The sequence below is a fragment of the Hylobates moloch genome, unplaced genomic scaffold (assembly GCF_009828535.3).
Source record: "Hylobates moloch isolate HMO894 unplaced genomic scaffold, HMol_V3 SCAFFOLD_13, whole genome shotgun sequence".
Classification (NCBI taxonomy): Eukaryota; Metazoa; Chordata; class Mammalia; order Primates; family Hylobatidae; genus Hylobates; species Hylobates moloch.
This window is the reverse complement of record NW_026652288.1, coordinates 52,506,381-52,530,652: the sequence shown is the minus strand read 5'-3', so window position 1 is coordinate 52,530,652 and position 24,272 is coordinate 52,506,381. Positions and strand designations below refer to the sequence as shown.

General features: G+C 55.6%; 1 protein-coding gene across 2 annotated transcripts; it reads right to left on the bottom strand.

Moving 5' to 3' along the window:
- Positions 1-1,133: 1,133 nt before the first annotated feature.
- KRT80 (keratin 80) lies at positions 1,134-23,859 on the bottom strand. Of its 2 annotated transcripts, none has more exons than XM_032173685.2 (9): positions 23,447-23,859; positions 17,221-17,429; positions 13,097-13,157; positions 12,707-12,802; positions 5,746-5,910; positions 5,183-5,308; positions 4,335-4,555; positions 3,793-3,848; positions 1,134-3,692 (listed from the first exon to the last, which is right to left on the bottom strand). In XM_032173685.2, the coding sequence occupies exons 1-9, from the start codon at positions 23,744-23,746 to the stop codon at positions 3,658-3,660; spliced, it is 1,269 nt and encodes a 422-aa protein (XP_032029576.1). In that variant the 5' UTR covers positions 23,747-23,859; the 3' UTR covers positions 1,134-3,657. The 2 variants fall into 2 exon arrangements, with proteins under 2 accessions (XP_032029576.1, XP_032029575.1); XM_032173684.2 differs by having other exon boundaries at positions 1,134-3,657.
- Positions 23,860-24,272: the final 413 nt, after the last annotated feature.

The window sequence follows — 24,272 nt, the reverse complement described above, 5'->3', positions numbered from 1 at the left end:
AAGCAAGAGATGTGGCTTTCCTGAAATGAATAAACATAGCCACTTCATCAAATGCCCAAGCACCCTGTGAGTTAAGTAGGGAAGGGGTGTGCCCCATTTTACAGATGAGGAAAGTGATGCCCTATTTGCCTGAAGTCTCCTTGCTGGTGAGTGGGTGGGCCAGGACAGAAATGCTGCCAAGTCCCTTCCCGCTATTCCTTTCCTTTGAGACACCTGTTCCTCCTTTGGTCTGTCTCCTAACTGAGTTCCTTTGTGTTCACTTAAAGTCCCCCTTCTTCTAAGCAGCCTGTTCTGATTCCCTCTACAAACCCTTCTCTTCCCTGACCTTTGATAGCACCCACTTCTGCACGTGGTGATGAAGTCCAGGGTGGCTACCTTGGGTGGATATCTCATCTCTCAGCCTGACTATGAACTACTTGCAATGGAGGGGTGGACCCCTGTCTTGGAGGAGTCTTAGCACAAGGCTGGGCTTAGAGAAGGTGCTCAATCTGTATGTGTTGACTTGAGATTTGATTTGGCAAGATTGGGCCCGTACCCATCAGAATACATTCTGGGCTGTGTCAACTCCCAGTAGGGCAGAAGTGCTTAAGAAGAAACCCTGCCACCACTGGGGAATCCCCAGCATGTGTGCTGGCTAAAGCAGCCTGTGTGGTGCCTGGATATGTCAGGAGGCACTGGGAACGTAGGTCAACGTTGGTGCAGTCTCAGTGCAGGACAGTGTATTAATCAGCCCAGGGGCCTGGCTATGCTTATAGTGTGTTCTTAAACACACTTAAACACACTATAAAGAAATCCCTGGCTGGGCGCGGTGGCTCACACCTGTAATCCGAGTACTTCAGGAGGCCGAGGTGGGCGGATCACTTGAGGTCAGGAGTTCGAGACCAGCCTGACCAACATGGTGAAACCCCCATCTCTACTAAAAATATAAAAAATTAGCCGGGGATGGTGGTGGGTGCCTGTAATCCCAGCTACTCGGGAGGCTGAGGCAGGAAAATTGCTTGAACCCGGGAGGCGGAGGTTGCAGTGAGCCGAGATCCAGCCACTGCACTCCAGCCTGGATGACAGAGCAAGATTCTGTCTCACACATACACACACAGACACACACACAAAAGAAAGAAATCCCTGAGACTCAGTAATTTATAAAGAAAAGACATTTATTTTGGCTCACAGTTCTGCAGGCTGTACTGGCATGGCACCAACATTTGCTCAGCTTCTGGGGCGGGGGGGGCCTCAGGAAGCTTACAGTAAAGGCGGAAGGTGGAGGGGGAGCAGGCAAATCACATGGCGAGAAAGAGGGGAGAGGTCTCAGACTCTTTTAAACAACCACATCTACGTGAATTGAGTGAGAACTCACTCATCACCAAGGAGATAGTGCTTGAAGTCCTCTCTCATGATCCAAATACTTCCCACCAGGCCCCACTTCCAACACTGGGAATTACATTTCAACATGAGATTTGGAGGGGACGAGCATCCAAACCATATCAGATGGTGAGACAGGAGAACTTTGTGTGTCCCAGCTGCACTGGTCTGAAGATATAACTAACTCCCTGGACTTTTTCTCCCTTAATTGGAGAATTCCTAATGTTCCGTGGTCAGCCTGATTGACCAGTGGCTGACCGGTCCTGAGAGGGGAGATAAAAACAGACACACAGCTTTCTCCATAGACAAATCTCAACACTTTATTCATCCTGTGGCAGCAAGAAGGGGACATGGCCCCAAGATAGCCAGTCAGGTGAGGTGGCTGGAGCATGTGTTATCTATCCAGATAGTACATACAGACTGATCATGCAGAAACAGGAAGGGAAGCAATAAGTTAAAAGCCACATAAGTTATGAAAAAATAATACATAATTTATATATCTTGTATCCCCACTGAGGATTTGCTCCCTTGGAAACCAATGAAGAGCCTGAGGAAAAGCACCAATCAGCACCCTCTTTTGGGACTTTGGGGATGAGAATGTCTGAGTTCCCATGGCCAGAGAGTCAGTAACCCTCCAGTGCTCCCCATGGGCCTGGAGGGCCTTGAGCCCTGGGATGGGCCCGAACCTCTGGCCAGCATGTCCTGGAAAATGAGGTGAATGAATCTAATGCAGTCTAGAAGAGGAGGTGAGGCAAGGGGCAGGGAGGGGAGAGAAGACAGGAGGAGGGATGGAAGCTGTGCGGTGGGAGGCTGGTGCCGCTGGGATGCCTCTGCAAGCCTCAGCATTGAGAGCCAAGAGGAGGAGATAGGAGTATGCCTGCCAACACCCCTGTCTTCTGGTGGGATGTGGAATTTTCCTCTCTGGTAGAGCCCTTGCAAGGCTGTCATTTGGGCCCCACAGCTGGACCCCAAGGGCTTGGAAGCTCCCAGACTTGCCTGGACTGTGCCTTCTTCCTGGCCTGCTGGAGGCAGGGGGAGTGGGCATAGAGGGAGGAAGGGGAAAGAGTGAGAAGAAACGAGGAGCTCTAACCCCATAGGTGTGGGGAGTTCCTGGGCTCCTCCATGAATGCCAAGGAGGGGAGGGCCAGGCTATTTGGCCCAATAGAGAGGAGAACAGAGGCCCTGAGAAGTGAGATTCTTGGGAAGTGGGCCTGGGGGCTTCATGGCAGGGGTGGGATCAGGGGTTCTCCAGGGCCTGGTGCATCAAAGCCCGGTGTTCAGGCTGGGAACAACCCGGGCTGGGGGCAGAGAGCTCAGATCCAGGCTGGGTAGGACCCCAGCATCGCAGGGAGGTGAAAGGAAGATCTAATGCTCCTGCCCAATCTCAAGCTGCCATCTGGCTTCCACTCCCAGGGAGTTGATTATGGCAAGAATAGCTTCTGGAGAAGGTGCTGGGAGCTGGCTGGGGGCAGCCCGTCCACATCTGACTATGGCCTACTGGGAGGGACCCACGGGAGGAGGAAGGGATGCAGGTGTTTGGGCTGATCTCTGGGGCCTAGGCTTAGGTCCCAAACAGCCAGGGCCCCTCCTCCCTTCACTCCCTAATACTGTCAGGTCTCTGGGGAGCCCAAGGAGCATGGGAAAGCCAAGAGGGTGTTCAGCAGCCAGCCTTCCCAGGAATTCCAGATACAGGACAGGGCCCACACCATCCTCCTCGGCTCCTGCCTATAGGTGGATGAGCCAGTCCCAGTCTCAGTTCCAAGGCAGAGGCGAGGCAAGGCTTGAGATAGGAGTCAAGGTCAAGGATTGGGCAAGAGTCAGAGGGGACTTGGCATAGCCCGATGCTGGAGGAGGGGCCTCAGAGGAGCGAGGAAATGGAGACAAAACTGACCCCTAATTCCAGCTCACCCATCAGGAAAACCTCTGGCCAGAGGGTTGGAAGGATGGGACTGTGAGATACTGATATGGAGTGGAGTGGCTCCGAGCAGCTGGTGATGCTCCTCTCCCACCCTGGCAGCCCACAAAACAGCAGTCAGTTTTGAACCCCCCTCTCAGTTCAGTATCAGGTTTTGCCTCTCCTCTCAACCTAGAGGCTCCAAGCTGCTTTCTTGAGTCTAGCGTAAGTCCCTCCTGCTGCAGTGGAGTGCCCTGGGGTTCCTGGGGTCCAGCCGCCTTACTCTGAGACCTCTGACTCCTGCGAGAAGTACTTCTCTGACATTTCAGTGATTTTGATCACGGGGCCTTTGCTGCCCTTCTTCTTTCGGGAGGGGGCCTTGGAGAGGCCTGACCTGGAGGCAGCTACAGGGAACATAAGGGGTAGGGGAGGGAAGGGGCTGGAGGTTTGGGAGCCACTTAAAATGACGCCTTTAGGATCATGATCCCCTACACCCTCACCCTCACCCCACCATGGGTTCTCGGGGCAAGAGGACTCACCGGTTTTGCACCTGGACTGCACAGCGCTGACCACAGTGGCTGAGGGCGAGTCCATCCTGGGGGTGGGGGGCAGGGGGAGGTGGGAGAGGGACATGATGGGATGTGAAGAGAGCCTGTGGCTTAAACTCCCCTGGGGGCTGGCAAGTGGAGGGTAGTTCTTGGTGATCACTCCCAGCCCTGGGGTTGCCCTGTTGTGTGGCCCTGGCTAGCCAACTTGTCCTTTCTGGGCCTCTGTCCCCTCTCCATGGCATAAATGGCTAATAGCACTGAGCACTGAGTTTTGACAGGCATTTGCATGCATAACCACGTGAATCATCCCTGCTGCAGGTGAACCATGTTTATGATCAGCCCACTTTCCAGATGGGGAAACAGGATGAAATGAACTGGGCCAAGGTCCCAGTTTGTAAGTGACTGAGCCAGGACTTAAACCCAGGCCTGCCAGGCTCACTGTATCATGTTGGAAAGGAGAACTGACTTTGTGTAGGCCTGGGCCTCCAGCCCTCCTTCCCCTCCAGCCCTTCCTCACCAGCCCTGGCTCTCACCTGCCCTCCTCGCCCTCCACCAGCTTCCTGTAGGTGGCGATCTCGATGTCCAGGGCCAGCTTGACATTCATCAGCTCCTGGTAGTTGCGCAGCTGCCGCGCCATGTCCTGCTTGGCCTGTTGCAGGGCGGCCTCCAGCTGGGCCAGCTTGGCCTTGGCGTCCTGGAAGGCCAGCTCACCCTGCTCCTCAGCTGCCTTGATGTTCTCCTCCAGTTTCAGGCACTGCAGCCAGGAGGACAGAGGGAAAGTGCCTGTGAGCAGGGGAAGGAGGAGGAAGCCAGGGCCAGGAGTCATCTCTGTCCTTGGTGGGGGTGGGTGTGGGGAGGCAGGGCTGAGCAATGGCATTTCTGGGAGTGGTAACTGGTGGCCATGCAGCAAGAGGGAGTTCAGTTAGACCTGAAGATGCACCTTCCCAAGGCGAGAGGAGAGCACTACAAGCCACTAAAGGAGTCTGTCCTGGCTGTCCTTATGGGGCAGCACCTGCCCTGAAGGTTTGTCCTGGCTGGAAGCTGGGACTTAGGCCTCTACTCCCTCCTCTCTGTGTAGTTGGTGGGGGGCTCCCAGGAGGGAGGCAGTGGACTCTGGGTGTGCGTGGTCGGGGGGCTTTCTAACGTTCCAGCAGCCTTGACCAGTTGACAGAGTATTTTTGTATGCAGAGCTCACACGATCCTCATAACTACTTTAGGAGGCTGTGCTATTATCCCATTTGACAGATTAGGAAAATGAGGCACAGGGCGCTACGCAACCCACTCAGGATCACTCAGTCATGTCTTGCCTGTATTCAGCACACATGACTGTGTGTCTCCCTGCTCTCCTCCCCACCCCCAGGCGCGCCCCCCAGATACTCACATGGCTCTTGACAGAGAGGATCTGGGACCGCAGCTTCTGGATGCGCACATTGAGGTCTGCGATCTCGCTGCGGCTGCTCTGGAGGCTGCTCCCATACTCTGCCGAGCGGGCGGCCTGCTCCTCCAGCTGGAGGTACGTGGAGGTCTCAGTGAGGGGCAGCTCAGTGCCGCTCCCAGCACCTGTTACCCGCCTCTGCTTTTTCTTGCATCCCCCAGTCCCATCTCCAACTCTGCAGCCCACCACGCCATGCCAGGCTCCCTCTGCTTCCCCTACCACCTCCCTTTCTGGGTGGCCTCCTCCTGGCTGCCCTAGCTGAGCCCCGTGGGCCATGCCCACATCTGGCCTAGCATTGCTGATAACAGCACCACCTTGAACTCCCGGAGGGCACAGACCAGCTTCCGTGGTCTCCCCCAGCCCGCCCCGTCCCTGTGCTTCTCCATTCCTCTCTCATAGACTTTCAGGACAGAGAGCTGCAGGCAACCTCAGCCATCACCAGTCCAGCCCTTCCTGCCACCCAGGGAACTGTCCAGGCTGTTTCTCCTGCCCTGTGTGGTCAGCCCCACCTGGCTCCGAGAGTGTGCCTCGGCCTCCTCTAGGCTGCGAGCTGCAACAGCGTCATACTGGGCCTTCACTTCCTCCACGATGCCGCTCAGGTCGATGTGGCAGCGGCTGTCCATGCCGACAGTCACCGACACATCCTTCACCTGTGCTGCCAGGTCCTTCAGCTCCTGGCCGGGCACAGATGTGGGGGCTCAGGGCTGGTGGGGAGGGCACAAGGACCCTCAGCCCCACACAGTCCCTTTGTCCCTGGGGTGAGCGGAGAGTGGAGCTGCTCCATTCCTGTCCCTCTGGAGAGATGATAGAAGGCCGAATGCTTCCCTGCCACGTCTCCCCGGCCAGGACTCTCGGAAGCCAGCTCACTGCCCACTGCTCACCCATCCACGGTCCCCCTCTCTGAGTGGAGGGCAGGCTGGGACTGTTGGTTCTAAAGGCTACCCCGTAAGCTTCCCCACTGCCTGCCCTGTGCCCTCTCCCGGGAGGGATAGCCTCCTCCTGGCTGATGGGAAAGGGCCCGAGAAGTCAGGCTCTGGGGCTGTGAGTTGGGCCCCTCTGTTCACTGTTTCATTATTCCTGTGCTGTGGGGTACAGCTCTGCCCCTCCCACTGGATGAGGAGCTCCTTGTGGGCCTGGCAGAGCCGTGTTCATCTCTGAGTCCCCACGTCTGGGAAAGGAGTGCCTCAGTTCATTTGGTAAATGTTGGGAGGGAAGCCAGGGAGTGACCAGGGTGGGGTGGGCTGGAGGCTGACAAACCTGTACTCCCCTCTCCCGGCCCCACTGAAAGCCAACAGCCTGTGAGGGGCCTGGGCGCAGGCTCCAGCGCTCTCACTTCAGGGTCCTCCTGGAGACTCACCGCCCGCTCCCTCTCTAGCCAAGGGACATTGCCTGGACGACCACAACATTTTCACTGCCTCCTCCCTATCCCTGGAGATTTCTGGAAACGGTAAAACCCACCATTCCCTGAGGAATTCCCTACAGGCCAGACTGTGCGCTGAGCGTTTTCCACACATCCTCACCAGGCTGGCACTGCTGCAGCCCCAGAGAAGGAAACTGAGGCAAAAAGATGTCGTGGAGACAGCAGTGAGTGGCAGGGTGGGCCCCACAGCCCCTGCTGCTGCTGCTGTGACGCTCCCTTAGTTGGTGGAGACAAGGCGCTGACACCTTCTTCATTGTCTTTCTGGCCCCAGACCAGCTTTCTCTCCTGCCCACAGCCTCGCAGCTTTCTAGCCAGAATGCTCAGGGGTGTGTAGGGAGGCAGGTAGGACCAGGGATCTCTAGAGGCTGCAAAGGGCCCTTGGCTGCTTACCCTGGAGATGCTGAAAACGGTAGGGCCTCCTGTGGGAAGGAGGGGCAAGGGGAGTTGACTGAGCATTGTACCAAGTGAGTCGGTGGCGGGGAGGGAGCCAGGCAGGAGGTGGGTGTTGGGTGCAGACACATCATGCTCCTTCTGGCATTCACAGTCCACCCCAACCCCTATTTCCATCATCAAATTTCAGTCAGCGTTCCCATTTTGCTGACCGCCTCATCATTTTTTAAATGTGTTTGTTTGAATCGAGATCCAAACAAGGCCCATGTACTGCAGTTGGTCCATATGTCTGTAGGTCTCTTGTAATCTCCATTTCTCTCTTTTTTGTTCTTTGCCATTGTTCTTATTGAACACACTGGCTGTCTGCCTTGCAGAGTCCCCACAGCTGGGTTTGATTGTTGTACCCTGTGCCAGTGTTCAACGTGCTCTTCCAGCCCCAGTATTTCCTGAAAACTGGCCGGTGCACCCAGATGCCTGCTGGGATCCAGGCTCAGCTTTTTAGTTCCTGACTGTGTTCTGACCCTGGTTCCTGACCCTGGGCCCCCTCCTGATCCTCCGTCTCTCTTTCTGCTCAGAGAGTTTGTGCTGAGGCCCCTGGTTTCTGTCTCAGGCGGAGGCTGGACTTCCGAGCTGTAGACGACAGGGATGAGGGGCCAGCTGGGGCTGTGTGGGTAGCTGCAAAGGCCTGTCTGGGGACTGCTTCTGCCCACCAGCACCTCCTGGTGACAAGGATGGTAGGGTAGTGGTGGGCATTCGGCAGCCCCTCTGGGGGACAGCCTGTCTCTGCCCTGGAGCTGGCAGGACCCTGAGCTCAGTGGCCAGCTACCCTTGGGTGTCTCCTGCTGGGGGTTTTGGTTGATCTTCAAATGAAAATAGAAATCTCTGGGCAGAAGCAGGCTGATGGCCCAACCCATGCCAGAATAAGATTGATTGTTACCACAGCCCCACCTCTGCTGCCCCAGTCACTAGCCGACATTTCCCATGTGGCACCAGCACCCTGGCTGGAGCTTGGGTGGGGACAGTTTCAGAGTTGCAGCTTTGAGGCTGTTTTGGTTGACACACTGTGGGCATCAGTGGGTGTGGGGGGCCCAGATAGAGCCCTCCAGTGTGCTTCTACCCGAGGGCCTAACCTGGCATTCGTTATGGCCCCAGGAAAGGCCAGTGCACAGTGAGGATGCACTATAGCAGGACTTCCCAGTCAGGGTGAAAAGACTGGCCAGACGTTTTCTGGAAGGAGGCAAGCTAAGCAGGAGCTTGGTAAACAAAAGCAGGAAATGGAGCGTTCAGAGCATCCGCAGACCTGTTCAGACATGCAGGCCCCTGCCGGGCTGCGGAGAGTATGACAATGCTGGCTTGTGCGGTGTGGAGGTGCCCCATGGGATGGACCCCCTGGAAAGCACGTGAGCCTCCAAATGGTTAAGAATTAAGCCGAAGTACAGTTTAGGGTTTCCCTTAGGAGGCTGCTGTGCGTGTGAGCACCCTCATTGTGTTCCCCACGTCAGAGTAGATCGTGACTCTTATGGGGTAATAGTGTTGGAGAGTAAAATATAGCACTAATGGCTCTGGACACTGAATACCATCACTTCTTTTTTTTTTTTTTTTTTTTTGAGACGGAGTTTCACTCTTGTTGCCCAGGCTGGAGTGCAATGGCGCAATCTTGGCTCACTGCAATCTCCACCTCCTGGGTTCAAGCAATTCTCCTGCCTCAGCCTCCCAAGTAGCTGGGATTATAGGCATGCGCCACTATGCCCAGCTAATTTTGTATTTTTAGTAGAGACGGGGTTTTACCATGTTGGTCATGATGGTCTCGAACTCCTGACCTCAGGTTGTCCGCCCGCTTCGGCCTCCCAAAGTGTTGGGATTACAGGCGTGAGCCACTGCGCCCGGCCAATCACTTCTTATTAGTTGAGTAACCCTGGTCAAGTTTTTAAATGTGTCTAAGCCTTGGTTTTCTCATCTGTAAAATGGATCTAATTATAGAGCTGAAAACAGCTAATGTTTATTGAATGCTTACCATGTGTCAGTTACCGTTCTAAGTATTTTAGGATATGTTAACAAAACAAATCCTCACAACAGCCCAGTGAGGTAGATGCTATTAATGTCCTCATTTTATAGATGGGGAAATTGAGGCATATAGAGATAAAATAGCCTGCTCCAGTTTCCACAGTTACTGAGCCAGGATTCAAATCCAAGCTGTTCAAAATCTGTGCTCTCTTAATCATTATCCCTACTTCATAGAGTTGTTGTGAGGATTAACTGAGATTTAGTCTGGAAAGCACTTAGCACAGTGTCTGGAATATATTAGGGTGCTCACCAAACAGCAGTTAAGGATTCTCTATTATGGTAATTGATAACAGTGATAAAGCTGGGACGAAGTGTTCAGGGGCAGAGCAGCCTATTCTTGGGGCAGCCTCCATGTGAAAGTTTAGGCAGCACTGGCTTCTCTCTGCAGGGATGGGCCTCCCTCGAGGTGTGCCTGGCTGCAGGGGGTTGTCAGCAGATTACACAGCTAATTTCCCTGGAGCCAGAGTGTAGGGGTGGGGTAGGTGGCATTCCGACTGGATGCAGCCAGGCCCCAAACACACTTGGGAGCTGGACTATGTCTCAGAAACTGCGGGGGACCCTTCCAGCCTGTGCCCCCGGAGGAGAGAGGCAGAGGGCTTGCAGTAGATGAGGCCTGAGCAGATCATGGCCATGAGCTCCTGCTCAGTTGGCTTGGCAGGGCTTTTCAGGATGTATCTCGGCGGTGTGTGTGTGTGTGCGCGTGCGCGCGCATGTGCGTGTGTGTGTGTGCGTGCGTGTGTGTGTGCGTGTGTGTGTATGTGCACACACACGTGTTTTGGAAAGACGAGAGGGCTGTTTTCTGGGACACAGGGTTGGGCCTATATTTCTGATCTGTTGTCTGCTCCAAAGCTGAAACTAGAGTATCGGAGCCTCCTGGGCCACTCGTGTTCTGCCAGGTTTTTCTTCCACCTGAGGCAGGCGTGGCTGGCACAGTCTTTAGTCAGAGCTGCTCTGTGCAATGAGGTAGATGTTGAAATGGTTATATTTTGGATATATTGGGCTAAATAAAATATATTATTAAAATTATTTTTTCTGTTATTTTAAAATGTGGCAACTAGAAAACTTAAAATTACATATGCAGTTCACACTGTATTTCTGTCAGGCAGCACTGACTTAAGACACCCTCTGGTGTGGGGAATATTGCTGGCAAAGAGTCAGCATTGCCCTCTTAGCCTGCAGCAGCGTATGGAGAGAAAGGCAAACCTCCAATTTCAACCTCATCTTGCTGCTTCCAAAAGTAATAATAACTGCTGTGGTTCCCTGGCCCCTACTGCCTTCACCGCAAGCCTTTCTCCACAGCAGGCTCAGGATAGCACAACCACACCCGAAACCCGCTGCGTGCCGCCCCGCCCCAGTGCCCACCGGAGGCTGCCTGTCACACTCAGAACAAGGTCCAAGTTGTGAGCCAACCCTGTGAGGCGCTCTCTGACCCAAAGCTCCCGCCCTGCCCCGTGTGCTCTGACCAGAGGCTTCTTTTTCTTTAATCGCCAGGCTCCCTCCTGCGTTAGGGTCTTTGCATAGCAATTCTGTGCCATCTCCAGTCTCCACTGGGCTGGATCTCTGCCACTCTTAGGGAGGGTACCGCCTCTGAGAGGCCCCGCCCATGGGCTCTGAGGCTCTTCGCTCCTTCCAGCTCTAGCACAGCACCTGATTTCTTTGCATCCTAGAATCTGTCACCCTGGGAAGTGATCTTGCCCAGATATTTGCTGACTTGCTTATGACTTCTCTCAGCTAAGTCATGCCCTCCCTGAGAGAAGGGACCTGTGCCTGGCACTTAGTAGGCATGCAATAAACATTTGTTAAATGAATGAGTGGACTGAGTCCTCCTCACAGCCCTATGACGCTGGTCCTATTACTCTCTCCATGCTACAGATAAGGACACTAAGGCACAGAGAGGAGAAAAAACTTGCCTAAAGTTACAGAATAGTAAAAAAAAAAACAAAAAACAAAAAACAAGGCCAAGTTGGGATTGGGGCCCAAGGACTGCAAAATCCAAAGGGAACCCACAGGCATGGCTACTGGGGCAGGGGCCAAGAAGTCTTCTGGGGTGCTCAGGAGTATCACTGGTTATGCCCAGCCTTCTGCCAGTTATGCCTCTACAGCGGCAGGGCCTGCATCCTGGCTTAGAGCTTGAGCTCTGAGCTTGCCGAGACATCAGTAAGCAGGTGGAGAAACCCTGGGCTCGGTTTTCAGAATCTACACTCCACCTAGGCTCGGCAGAATCTGCACTCACCCATGGACTCAGCCTCTCAGAGGTGGTACGAGTGGGTGGAGGCCCAAGGGTGGCAGAGATCCAGCCCAGTGGAGACGGGAGATGGCCCTGCTGATGCCTGCCTGGGCTGCACCAGCCCACAGTGAGTTTGGGCAGAGGAGCCCCTGGCCCAGTTCCCACCCAGACAGTGGGCATGGTGCCCTGGTCAGCCCCACAGCACTTGGCCTGGCTGTGGGGGGATTTGCTAGGGCCAGGAAGCTTTTCAGGGCTGTGGGGAGAGCGGACTGCCTGGGAGGGCTGCCTTCCTGCTGCTCCCAAGGGTTTGCTGTTCTCTCTGCTATGCTACATCTCGTGGCCGAAAACAAGACTCGGTTCCACGGAGGCCCTAGCTGGCAGCTGGGACTGCTGGAAGGGACTGTGGCCCATGACAGGGCCACGAGGCCCGGTCTTCCTTTCCACAGGATGCAGCCATGAAGCTGTGGTCAGCAGATCATAGGGCCATTTTAGCAGAATCTGTAAGTTGTGGTGGTGACTTTGATCTCGGCCTTGACCTTGGTTGCACTGCCATAGCTTGGCACCAGCAGTGTGCAGCACTTAGGTGGGCAAGCCCTGTTATCCCCAACAGCGGTGCTGCCTGCTCCTAGCTGAACTGCAGACCTCTGTGGAAGGGACTTTAGCTCAGGAGTGTCACCCCTGAACCTCCTCAGCCCTGAAAGAAGCGGTGTGAAGAGGAGGACACATATGCTGAAAGGTGCCTAGGAGTCAGCAGCTGGCATGGAGGAGTGGTGTCCAGAAGCCAGTGGCCATGCCCATCTAATGGCTGTGCTGATGCATGCTATGCTGTTATGGGCCCTTGTACACTAGGCCCCACTGAGGACTTAGGAAACAAATGCAAATGTTTCCTCTGTCTCCATTTACTAGATCATTAGCCAAAAATGGGGAAGAGGGAAAGGCAGGCCTATCAGAACTAGCGCTGTGGGTGCTGTGGTTTAGGCTGCAGGAATTAGGGAGAGATCAGTTCAATCAGAATGCTGGTTCCAGGCCCCTGGATTCCATGCCACTGAGGCCAGCCTCCTGACCCTTGTCTGAGGCACCTGGTCCCCCGCATGCCCTCAGTACTCTAGCACACAAAGATACAGTTCTTCCAGAAAGAGTGGCCTTTGGGGAACCAGCCCATATTCCATGAGATGAATGACCAGGGGTCATGCAGGGTTATTGACACCATCACAGGAAGGGGTTTAGGAAATTATTATGCTGGGGCCGGAAATCCTAAGTGACTGTTGGAGGTTCCATGCCCCACTGGATGGCTGTGCTTCCCCTGTGTCCTTTACCTATGCACCAGCCAGCTCTGGGCTTGGCAGGAGACTGGCCTCATCTCACTCACCTGCTCATAGATGGTTTTCATCAACTCCACGAAGCTCTGCAGGCTTTTTAACTTGGTTTCCAGTTCAGTCCGACGAAGACACTCTGCATCCAGGTCCTGGGGTTGGGAGCAGTGGTGAGTGGTGGGAGAGGGAATGGAGGGTCCCAGGGCAGGAGTGGGCTGGGGGGCTGCCTCCTGGGTGAGAGTGGGGGTGATTCCAGAGGAGATCTGGCTCAGAGCCTCGAAAAAGGAGCTGGATGGGGATGGGGGTATCTCCCTGTCTGTCTATTGGTCCTGGGACTTAAGGCTCTGAGGGCTTTGATTGGGCATAAAGGAGAGTAGGATATCTGGAGGGAAAGAGGGCCCAGGGCCCAGGAGGAAGGAGCCCCTGGGGCAGGCTGGGCAGGCTACCTTCTTCAGCTGGACAAAGGTGAACTCCATGTCTGTGCGCTTGGAGATCTCATCCTCATACCTGCGAGGGAGAGAGGAGTTGCTCAGCTGGATGTGGTGGGGACTTGGGTCTGGTGAACTCCCCTTGGTTGGGGCTCAGGGCCTCTGCTATCCCACTTGGGGTCTCTTTGCCAATTAAAAAAAAGCAGCCCATCCTTCTCCCTCTTGCGTCTTCTATGACACGTCCTCTCTCTCTCCCCCCAACCTCCTGGCATTGGCTACCCGTTCCTCACTCCCTCCTGATGACACAATCCTCTCCCAGCAGCTTCTGCCCTTTCCTGGCTCTGCTGCACACCCACTCCCCTCCAGGAGGCCTCCCTGATTGTGCAGCCCCTCACCCTGGCACTTTGTCTCCTCATCTTTACCTGACCTCCTTCTCTGACAATTTCAGGTTCACTCAAGTCCACTGGGAGCATCTTGCTCACACCTCACCTCTCCCACCTCCATGCCTTCCCTGCAGCCCCAGCCACCTCCCCTCTGCTTTGCGAGCCAGTAAGACACCATCCCATTGTATTCCCTCCAAAGGGAGGCTGGAAAGAGTGTGAACTTTGCTGTCAGATGGACCCCCAGTGTATTTTTGGGCAAGTTGCATCACCCCTCCTCCCTTGGCTTCCTGCCTTTAAGGGGTATATGCGTGTGCCCACGTGTACAGGGGGCTGACAAACCCACCCCTGATGCAGTGACAGCCAGCTACAGGCCGCATAGGCCATACTCAACAAAGCGCAACAATGCTCTTCTCAGTTTGGACTTCTTACTCGCTCCCACCTTGGGTTTGGAACAAGGACACCATTGGGTGGGGAGGACAGGACCCCCAGATCCCTGGCCCGACCCTCTTCCTCCAGTCCAGACATTTGTCTTAGCCCCGGGGTGGGTGTCTGCTGGCTCCAGACTTCTCGCTGGCCCCAGCGGTTGTGGGGATTCAGCAGCTTCTGTTTTTTTTCCCTCCTGTTCGGGGAATGCCTGAATCCCTGGCGGCTCTAATTACAGCCGCCTGCCTACCTCAGGCCCTGGCCTCCCAGCAGGGCCGCGTCACTCATCACCCATTGAGCTGGCTGTATCTGGCACCCCTCATGCCTTCTTCTTTCCCACCAGCCCACCCAAGGAGCTGAGGGGTGTAGACTCAATGGCAGGGCACGTGGGTTTCTGGTCTCAGTGTACCAGGGGCCCACACCCTCCCTGGCCACTGCCTTGGCTGCCAAGAGTCTGTTAGGGGCTGTGATGGTACAGGTCCTGGGGGCGGGGCAGAGGAGCTGGCCGGGGAGAAGGTTCTGCTGTCTAGGCATCCCCAGAGAGAACTAAATTGGACTTGAGTGGGGAATAACAGGTGCTGAGTGCTTCACCTGCGCTCTCTCCTGTGGCCCTCAGAGCAACCAGTTAGGGAAGTCCCACTGGTCTCATTTTACAGATGAGGAAATGGAGGCTCAAGGAAGGACTGGGGGCTCCTGGAGTGTGCTGATGAAGCAAGGGGACCAGAGCCAGGCTACTTGGGCTGAAATCCTGGCTTCCTTGCTAACCAGCTGTGTCCTGGGGTGAGTTCCTGTGTGCCTCAGCCACGATTATAGTGATGCTGTGACGCTTAAATGGGGCAATTCACAGAGTGCTTGCAGCAGGGGGCAGCACCTGCTGGGGCTCAGCCTCTCTGCTTCCGCCTCAGAAAGCCTCGCGGCACAGCACAGGTGCCTCTCTGCCACTCACCCTGCATGGGGGAGCATAAGTAGGATGAGTTGAGGAAGACAGCTGGCCTGGCAGCTGCCCTGGGAAACCCCCCTCTGGCAGAGAAGGACACCAGGAGTCAGGGGACTGGAGGGGGCATCCTCATGGTATCCTGGCTAGGCAGGGTCTGCCTTGACCCTGGACCTCTAGGTGTGCTTTGTGGGTGGGGTGGGAGCAAGCCCTGAGCCCCAGGGGAGAGGACAGTGGGGAACGCTGGGCTGAGGCTGGATGCTGGGTTCCAGTCTGGAGCCAGTCCCCTTAAGACCTATACTGTTTCATCTCCAGCCTTTGTGCCAATTAGAAAAAAGCCCCCTTCCTCACAGGCTGTTTGACCTGGTACCAGCCTGCATGGCCTGATGCTTGGTTGGATTTCAGTCCCTATCCACCGCCTGAATCACGCACACTTGTGCAGCGCACAGTTTGCACAGCTGTATGTGGCATCCCTGAGTCACTTGCTGTGTGGCCTTAGGCAAGTTGCTTCCCCTTGCTGGGCCTCTGCTTTGTTCTTAGTAAATGGGAGGGCTAGACTGCTGATCCTTGGGGTTTCTGCTACCTCAAAGCCTTCGGAAGTCTCCCTCCCCATAGAGGCTTAGGTCCCCTACTCCACTCCCAATCCTCTGCCAGTCTGTCAGCCACCAGCTCCTAAACCCGTTCTCAGGCCTTTTTTAGCTTGTCACACCTGCACCACCCCCCCCCAACTTGTTTATTTCTGGGAGTGAGGCTGATCTCATCGGCTCCGTAGAGACAGGGCACAGCCCTTCCCTATTGGGGCTTGGCCTGGCGTCTCCTGGCTCATGGGGGCCCTAGGCTTTGCACAGCCAGGCTGTAGTTCCCCTGGCTCTGGCCTGAAGACCGAGAAGCCCTCCAGCCAGGCTGTTTGCCCAGTCTCTCCTTCCCAACTGGGGTGGGTTCCCTACCCAGAGAGAGGAAGAGAGGCTTAGCCTAAGCAGTAGAGTCAGGTAGCAGGAGGATAGAAACCAGGCGGCAGGCCAAATGAGGGGGCTGAGCCAGATTAAAACAACAGGCAGTGTGTGTATAGAACTTCCAGTTACAAAGTGCTTCCATGGACGTGATCTGGCGGAGCTCGTGGGAGCAGCCTTACCCAGTGGCTGGCTGGGGTTAGGGATGGGACTTAGCATGCAAGGCTGTGTAACTGAGGACAAGCCCTGCCCTTTCTGGGCCTGTTTCCTTCCCTGTAAAAGGAGGATCCAGGGCTCCCTCTGGCTCTGGCATTCTCTGATCCTTTGAGGGCCAAAGATCTACTAGGGATCAGGAAAGTGGGTCACAGATTCTGGTGAGCTGCCCTGACTGCCCGGTCATTGTCAGGTGCTAGGAAGCTGGGCCTCTCGGGAGGGGCGGTCAGATGCCCTGTGTGTTTCCCTCTCCTCTAAGCAGCCCGAGTGACCAGCCTTCCCTTTTAGACTGGCCAATTCAGTTCAGCAAACCTGTGTCAAAGACCTGCTGTGTGCCGAGAACTTCAGCCTTCTAGGGATAGAAAAGCTGCCATTTATAACTGCCAGTTACCAGGCCACACTCTTAACTTCCTCCTCAGGTTAGATACCTACTTTAGATTGGCATCAACCATAATCACTCCCATTTCACACAGGAAGAAACAGGTTCAGATATTAAGCCACTTACTGGAGGTCACAAAGCTAGTGATGGGTGAGGGTGAAGATTAAACCTCATCCTGGTCTAATGCCCAAGCCTGGGCCCATAAATGCTGGGATATACTGCCCAGCAACTGTCTGTCTGTCTGTCTGTCTGCCCCACTAAGTTGTAAAGGCACCTTGCATACTGGGGCTATTTTCCTTATCTGTCTCGTTCCAAGTCTACCTTGATGTCTGGCATGCATTGCTTCTTTATTCAAATAAAACCCATTCTTTCCATCCCCTTCCTGCTTCCTGGTGGCTTTCCTCTCCTTTCCAACCAAATCGAGATCAAAATCTAAAGCCACATCTAAAACAGAAACCTATCTGTTCTAGCTAGTGACGTAATTTCCCATTGCCAGAGCAACACGTGGACAAGAGCAAGTGTGTCCATAGGTACAAGAGGACGGCTGCTCGAGGCGGGGGGTGAGGGTTATGATGATGCCCAAGGGCCAGAAGGCACAGGGTTTAGCTGGGAGCCAGCACAAGATTGACTTTGTTGTCAATCAAGGGTCGCTATTAGGGAGGGGGCGGCTATAGGTTCACAGCCATATCCTCAGTATTTAGAATACTGCCTGGCACATACCAGTCCCTCAATAAATGTCTCAGGTAAAGAAATGTTCCAGAACATCTTTCCTCTTTCTCTGGCTTAAGTGCCTCCCATCTGAGCACAGCTTAGTCCCAGCCCTCAGGCCTTGCTCATGGCTCCCATGGGGCTCTACATACCTGATACGAAACTCCTCGACCTTCTCCAGCACCTGCAGCAGGTTGGCCTCCAGCTGCCCCCGCTCCTGGCTCACTTTGCGCAGTTCCTCCTGCAGCCGGCTCTGATATTCCTCATAGAGATGCCCGAGGTCGAAGATGGCTGAGTCCTGGCCCTGCAGGAAGCTCCAGCGTGTCTCCAGCAGCTGGTTGCGCTGTTCCAGGGCTTGCACCTGGGAGAGCAGGAAGGCGGCGAATGGGTCAGGTGTGGACCAGTCGGGGGCTGAGGCCCCAGGCTGACCAGCAAGAGCCCGCAGAGGGCTCCCTGGGAAGTGGCAGCTCATTTATGCACATCACCCAGGGCCCTCACTCAGCAGAACGCACCTCCAATGACTGATTGTTAAAACTGAAGATGGTAAGATAAGGACAGGATCAGAGCAAGGTGGAGCCAATTAGCAAAGGTTTCCAGGCGAGGGCAGGGCAGGGCTGGCAGAGGAAGGGGGGATGAGGGTGTGAGAGTGTCAAGCATGCGACAGGCTCTCCGTGCCTGCCTGGGGCTGGGGCGGGAGACCCCAGGGAACATGGGGTGTCAGAGGCCCATCTGCCACCTTCCCACCACGACAAGCGTGGTCCCATCTTGTCTTGGAAACTCAGCAGGGTAGGGCCTGGTTAGTACTGTCCTTAAGTGCTCATCCTCTTGACGACAGAGCCTCTCTGAACCTCAGTTTCCCCAGCTAGAAGTTAGGAGTGATAACAGCTGCCTGCGCAGTCCTCTCCTTCCCTCCACCCTGTCCAGCCGAGCACAGCCTGGGGCTCCCCCTGCCTCCCTCCTCCCCACCCTGCCTGTCCTCTCTCTTCTTCTTCCTGTCACCAGGACCTCTGCTCTCCCCATTTGTTCTTCCAGCTCCCTCCTGCAGGAAACCCTCTGTGACTCATGTTGAAAGACTCCCATCTTCCCTCCAGCACCGAGGCCCTCAGTTTAGCTGCTCCTCCTTTGTCCTGACCCACCACTCTCCCAATGAGACTGCGGGGACACCTGGGGATGTGCTTTGGGATAGGAACAACAGCAGGTGCTCATATGGCGCCTGCTGTGTGCCAGGCCTTACTGTACATGCTTGACCCATGAAATCCCTGCAGCACCCCAATGGGTGGGTACTATTATAAGCTGTATTTTACAGATGAGGACACCAGAGGTGATGGAACTTGCCCAAGGTCACAAAATTAGCAAGTGGCAGAGCGAGGCCTGGAATCCAAGGACTTTGGGTTTAGAACCTTTTAACTACTATGACACATGCGTCCTGTGTGTTGCTGGTCACTGTGGACCCTGGGATCCCAGCTACCCTTCATGGGCTGGCTTCTGTCTCCAGTTAGGGACAGTTTTGCCTGGAGGTGAAACCCTGGGAGGGCTCTGAGCCCTGCTGCGCCTCTCAGACTCTGCCTCCTATATGCCTCTTGCTGGCAGGGTCCTGCGCAGTCCTCTCCTTCTTTCTACCCAGTCTAGCCCAGCTCAGCTTGGGGCTCCCCCTGCCTCCCTCCTCCCCACCCTGCCTGTCCTCTCTATTCTCCTTCCCATCACCAGGTCCTCCTCTCCTCCCCATTTGTTCTTCCAGCTCCCTCCTGCAGGAAGCCCTCCATGACTCATATCTTGAAAGGCCCCCAGTTTACCTGTTTCTCATTTGTCCTGACCCACCACTTTCCCCATCACACTGGGAGCCACCTGCTTCCGCTTGGGGCCTCTACTCCCTTGGTGCCAGGGATAGGCCATGAGGGCAGGCCATGAGGTTGGAGGCCTGGCTGGGGCCTGGCTCCCGTCAGTGTGGGTTGTTTGTCATGAGGACGTTTTGATAACCAGCCCAGTGATGCTTCCTATGGTCACAGGTGAGTAGCTGGGCCTTCTCCCACCACTGCTGGTGCTGCTGGCCCAGGCTCCCAGAATCGTAGCCTGCAAGAGCTGCCAGGAGCCTTTTGGATCAGCTGAGCTGGGCCCTTCATTTGCAGAGGAGGCAATGGAGGCCAGGGGTGTCAAGTGACTTCTCCAGGGTCCCAAAGCAGCTTAGTGGCCCAGCTTCCCAGACAGCCCTGTCTGATGGCCACTGCCCACTCTGCACATTCGTGGGCTCCCGAAGGGTCAGGTGGGGCCGGCCGCTCTCTCTCTGCTCTGCTTCTTCAGGGTGTCCTTGTTTTTCCTGAAGTGCTCTGACGACCCTTCGACATTCACAGCAGACAATGCCAGCAGGAATACTGGATGATGGTGTTTGACGGTATTTGCGGGCTGCCATTCCCCTGCGTAGCTGTACTGGTAGGTTCTGCTTGAAGCCAACCTTAATCCTGCTCTCTGCTGTACTCACAGCCAAACAGGTTCAGTAGGGATGGAGGTCAAGAGGGTTTCTGCCCTGCCTTGTGTGTGTGAGAGGGAGTGTTGGGGGGGCAGGTATCTGCTCACCCCACCTTGCCTCCGTTTTGACAAGCAGGAGCCCCATGTTTACACTGAGGGTGGAGTGAGAGGAGAGATGTGAGGCTCCTTCCTCCACCCGTGAGCAGCAGAGAAATCTTCACACCGGGAAGTTCTTCCTACAGTCTAACCTCAATTCCCTATGCTTCAGCACTAGCTCGCTGGGACATGGTGTGCGTTTGTCCAGCCAGTCCAGCTAGAAGGCATTTGTGGTCTTAGGGGATTAGGGACAGCCCCCTGTTTTCTGCTGCCCTTGGGGGAGTCTCTGGTTGTCTCAGTGGGCGGGGATGGAAACTCATCCCCCACCTGGGACCTTCCTTGCAGAAAGGCTCCTCCCTCTCAGAACAAGGACCTAGGGAGGGCTGATAATCCTGGTGCCCTGAGAGGTGCCAGGTTAATTGCCTCCAACCCAGGAAGGCTGCCGAGCCTTCACCTCTGATTCCTCCTCTCTGTTCTGCTTGGCCCTCTGCCCTTAGATCATACAGTAGCAGCTGTAGCAGGGACCTCTCCATTTTACAGATGAAGAAACTGAAGCGCAGTTGAAAAGTAGGGCCAGGTTGGGGCTGAGGTTAGGGGAGAGGCATGTTGTTTTGTAGGGGAAACGGAGCAGCCTAAACTGGAACTCCTGGAGGGAAACAGGCCAGACATCCCAGAGGCTGCAGGTCTTACAGGGGAGTCCCTCTGGGCCACACAGGTAGTGTTCCTTAGCGGGGGCTGTTGAATCCCCGGCCTTCAGCCAGACATTGGCTTTGGCCAGGGAGCCTCAAAGACTCATGAGGAGTGGCTGGTTTGTGCTTTTCTGCATACAGGCAGGGGGATGGCTGACTTCAGCTCTTCCAGAGGTCACACAGGCCTCGGTGAAGACATTGTCTCCATCCCTCTCTCTCCAGGCATTTTACCACTGCTCATGGGTTCCCTCTCTACAGCCTCCCCAGGATAAGCTCAGGCAGTCCTGCCTCTTGCCTCTCTCTCCATCCCCTCTGTTGTCCGCGTGTGCGTGAAGGCAAGAAGCCCAGCCAGCAGCCTCTGCTGGAGGTCAGCCTTGCCCTCTGCCTGCCTCCCCTGGCCTCTCCTGCTGCTACTGCTTCTCCTCATCCCCCTTCATCTCGTGACTGTTGCCTTACCAGTCCTTCCACTGGGACGAGCTCAGGGCCACTGGCAGAGCAGAGCAGAACAGTGGAATCTGGGGCGCAGAGAGGGTAAATGACTTGCCCAGGAAAACGCAGCCAGCAAGTGGAAGGAACCACAGTGTTCCAGGGCCTCTGCCACCTCCTGAGAGTCTCTGTGCCTCCTGAGTGCTCCCTGGTTCCTCTCAGTTCCTCAGAGGGCCCCCACCCCTCTCCTCTCTTTACCCAGAGCCCTCACCCACTGGTCATGGCATCTCACCCCTGGGCCTTCCTCTGGGTCCATAATTGCTCAACAGCCCTGCGCCATACCCCCTGCCCACTGAGTCCCTTCACTCCTCTATCCGGCAGGGAGCCTCTCCCCACCTCCTTTCCAGGCTCCTGCCTGGAAGGAGCTAACTGGATTCTAGCTGCTCCCTGGGCCAGGCCCATTTATTTCATTTTTTATTTAACAGTTATAATATACTTAATATGTACCAGGTATGTTCTAAATGCTTTTCAAAAATTCTCCCATTTGCTTCTAATGAGCCTGCTAATCTAAAGTGTGCTGAGGCACAGAGAGGTTAAATAACCTGCCTGAGATAACACAGCTGGTCAGTGGTGGACCGGGATTTAAACCCCACAATGCTGCTCCAGATTTCACACCTTAACCACTGCCTGCTTCCAGCTGGGCCCTCACAGCCTCCACAAGGAGGCAAGGAGGGTGGGGCTAACAGATCTTTGTAGAGTTGAAGGGTCAGCTGGGGCCCCTTGGAGCCCTGCAACCAAGGCCCCCAAACGGCCGGTACCCACAGCTCCCTGTGTCCCACCCTGAAGGGCGCGCCATGTCAAGGTCAAGGCTAAGGGTTGGGAGGCTCCAATTCTGCTAAAGAACTTCAAGGGCATTGCCCTGGTCTCTGGGCACAGGACCCCAACCCTGAGGGCCTCCTCCCTGTGCCTACATGCCCCCATCCCCATGGCAGTGGCACAGGGTGATATCAGTGCTGGCGTTCAAGGGAGAAAAGCCACCCATCTGAGCCAAATTCCATAGCTCACTGAAGCCTTCCTTCTAAGGGATTAAACTGGGTTTGGTGAGGAGGTGGCTCTGTAGGGACCTGCCTCCCCAGGGCCGCTGGGCTGCTCTTAGAGGGAGAACCAACTCAGCAATGCAGGGCTCTGTGCAGCTAGGGCTGGGGGAAGGGATGCTCTGCCTCAGTGGACAGTGGTCCTTCTCCTCTGGGTACCCAGGGGTACCCCAGGTGTGGATGATGAAACTCTGGTCTAGGCACATGAATGGAAGAAGGAAAGAAAAGATTCCCACCACAGAGACCACTGACTTCGTGTCTCAACAGACCTGAGTTCAAATCTAGAATATCATTTGCTGGTTGTGTGATCTTGGGCAAGGCACTTAGCCTTGCTGGTCCTCAGTTTCCTCATCTGCACAGTTGGGAAAATAACAGCCACCGCAGGGTAGCCGTGTGGCTTGAATTTCATTGCATTTGCAACGTTCCTCCAGAGGGTGAGGCATAAGTAGATGCTCGATGCATGTTACTTTCTTCCCTCTGCCCCTCTCTGTGAGTTCCCACCTCATGGGGGAAACCAGCAACATGCAGAGGAACACGGAATCAGAGGCCAAGAGCAGACAAGGACTGAGCCGGGGGCTGAAGGCTGGACCTCTGGTTTACTGGCAGGGTGAGAAATGTACAGTTTTCCTTCTCTGTGAAATGGACATAAAATTGTCTTCTCCCATAAGGTTGTTGAGAGAAATACAGATAAACATGAAAAAGCATCAGCACAGTGCCTGGCACATAATGAGCAATTAACCAATGGCAGCTGGCACTATCATGATTATTCTTGAGGGTGCAGGAGGGTGCAGAGTCAGGAGGAGTTTCTTGGAGAAGATGAGTAAAGAACAGATTTGGGAAGTGGATAGGACTTCCTTGGGAGCTCCCTTGCCCTGGGAGCGGAGATGGACACGAGTACCCCAGACCTGTTGCAGGCCATGGGCAGTGGAGTCTAGGAAGTGTGGTTGTGATGCCGAGGATGCACTTCCCGCAGTCAGGTGGGGCGCAGGGTGCAGGAAGGCCCAGCTGGCTTCCCTGTTCTGACTCGAGGCATCGTACCCTGCATTCCTATCTCCTGACACCTGAGCTGCACCCTCACTTGCAGCAGTCTGGGCAGCAGCCTCCTTCCAGCAGCCCCACATGCACCCTCCACCCTGCTGGCTTTTCTGACTGGGGCAGCTGAGAGAGATGCTGCGGGACCAGAGGCTTGAGGGATAAACAGGAGCGTGGAGCCTGGGAGGCCATCTCCCCTGTCCACCTGCCTCAGAGTAGGACTGCAGAGCATGCCTCCATCAGCCATTCCCCTGAGAGGGCACCCCTGGCCACACTAGGTGGTCCTCCCCAGTCCCTGCCTGGGTGGTGGGTGACCCCAGGTCATGCAGCATGTTATTATTAACACGTCCCTCAAAGGCCATCCTGGGGTCCCTTTCTCCCCACATGCCAGGATGGATCAGGGACTTCCCTCCCCCAGCCTCTGCTTAGAGCTAGGCTGCCGGGTTAGCAGTGCCATCTCCCCATTGGCTGGGTGCAGGGGTGGGGCGCGGTGATCGATGCTCAGGGAAACACAGAGCTCGGCTACCTCCCCAGGCCTGGCAGCCCTTCATGTTTGGGACCCCCCTACTTGTGCTCACCTTGCCAATTAGGGAGGCAAATTTATCATTGAGGGCCTTCATCTCCTCCTTCTCCTGGTTCTTCAGCTGCTGAACAGCGGGGTCCAACTTGACATCCAAGGGCACCAGCAGGCCGGGGTTCACAGTCACCTTGGAGATGGTGCCAGCCGACCAGCAGCCTGTGAGGCTGCGGGAGCTGAAGCCCGGCCCGGGGGCCCTGCAGCTGTCCCATCCCGAGGTTCCAGGCCGGGGGCTGCCCACCGGGGTCACCTCACAGCTGCTGAGGCTGCTGAAGCCAACCACGCAGGAGCGGCAGGCCATGGCGCCCCCGGCCGGAAGCAGGAGGGCCTGGAGGGGGTGAGCGAGTGAGCCTGGGGGTGCGGCGGGTGGCAGGCTCTGGTTGCTCTGGTCACAGCCGGGGCAGGCTGGGGACTGAGGAGCAGACACCTGTTGCACAGTGCTCATTAGCTGCAGGAGGGCGGGACGCCTCCCAGCCTGACCAACCTGTTGGATGATGTCGGTGCTCCCGCCCCTCCCCCAGCAGCATGTAGGTCTCCCTCCCAACAGGTATCTGCATTGCTTAGGGGGCTGGTCCATAGCCCCCTGCTACAAAGAAAGCAGGCCTAGCTCTGGGGAGGGGGCCAAGGCTGAACTGGCCGGGTGGGTTGGGGGTGGGGAGTTGGCAAAAGGAAGGCCATTCAAGGAGGAAGGAGAGAAGAGAGAGCGCCTCACCGCAGACCTCATTGCATACTTGAAGGCTGACGTATCTGGGCTCACATACTTCTGGAAAAGATGAGGCAAGCGTAGGCCTTGAGCTCCCGAGTGTAGGGCAGCTATCCTGGGCACC

Excerpts from the sequence above, each read along its gene's own strand:
- KRT80 (XM_032173684.2), bottom strand. The coding sequence starts at position 23,746 with ATGGCCTGCCGCTCCTGCGTGGTTGGCTTCAGCAGCCTCAGCAGCTGT. Across the intron at positions 12,803-13,096 it reads CCTTTGTCCAGCTGAAGAAG|GACCTGGATGCAGAGTGTCT; the intron begins GTAGCCTGCCCA and ends TCCCAACCCCAG. Across the intron at positions 5,309-5,745 it reads AGGCACACTCTCGGAGCCAG|CTGGAGGAGCAGGCCGCCCG; the intron begins GTGGGGCTGACC and ends ACGTACCTCCAG.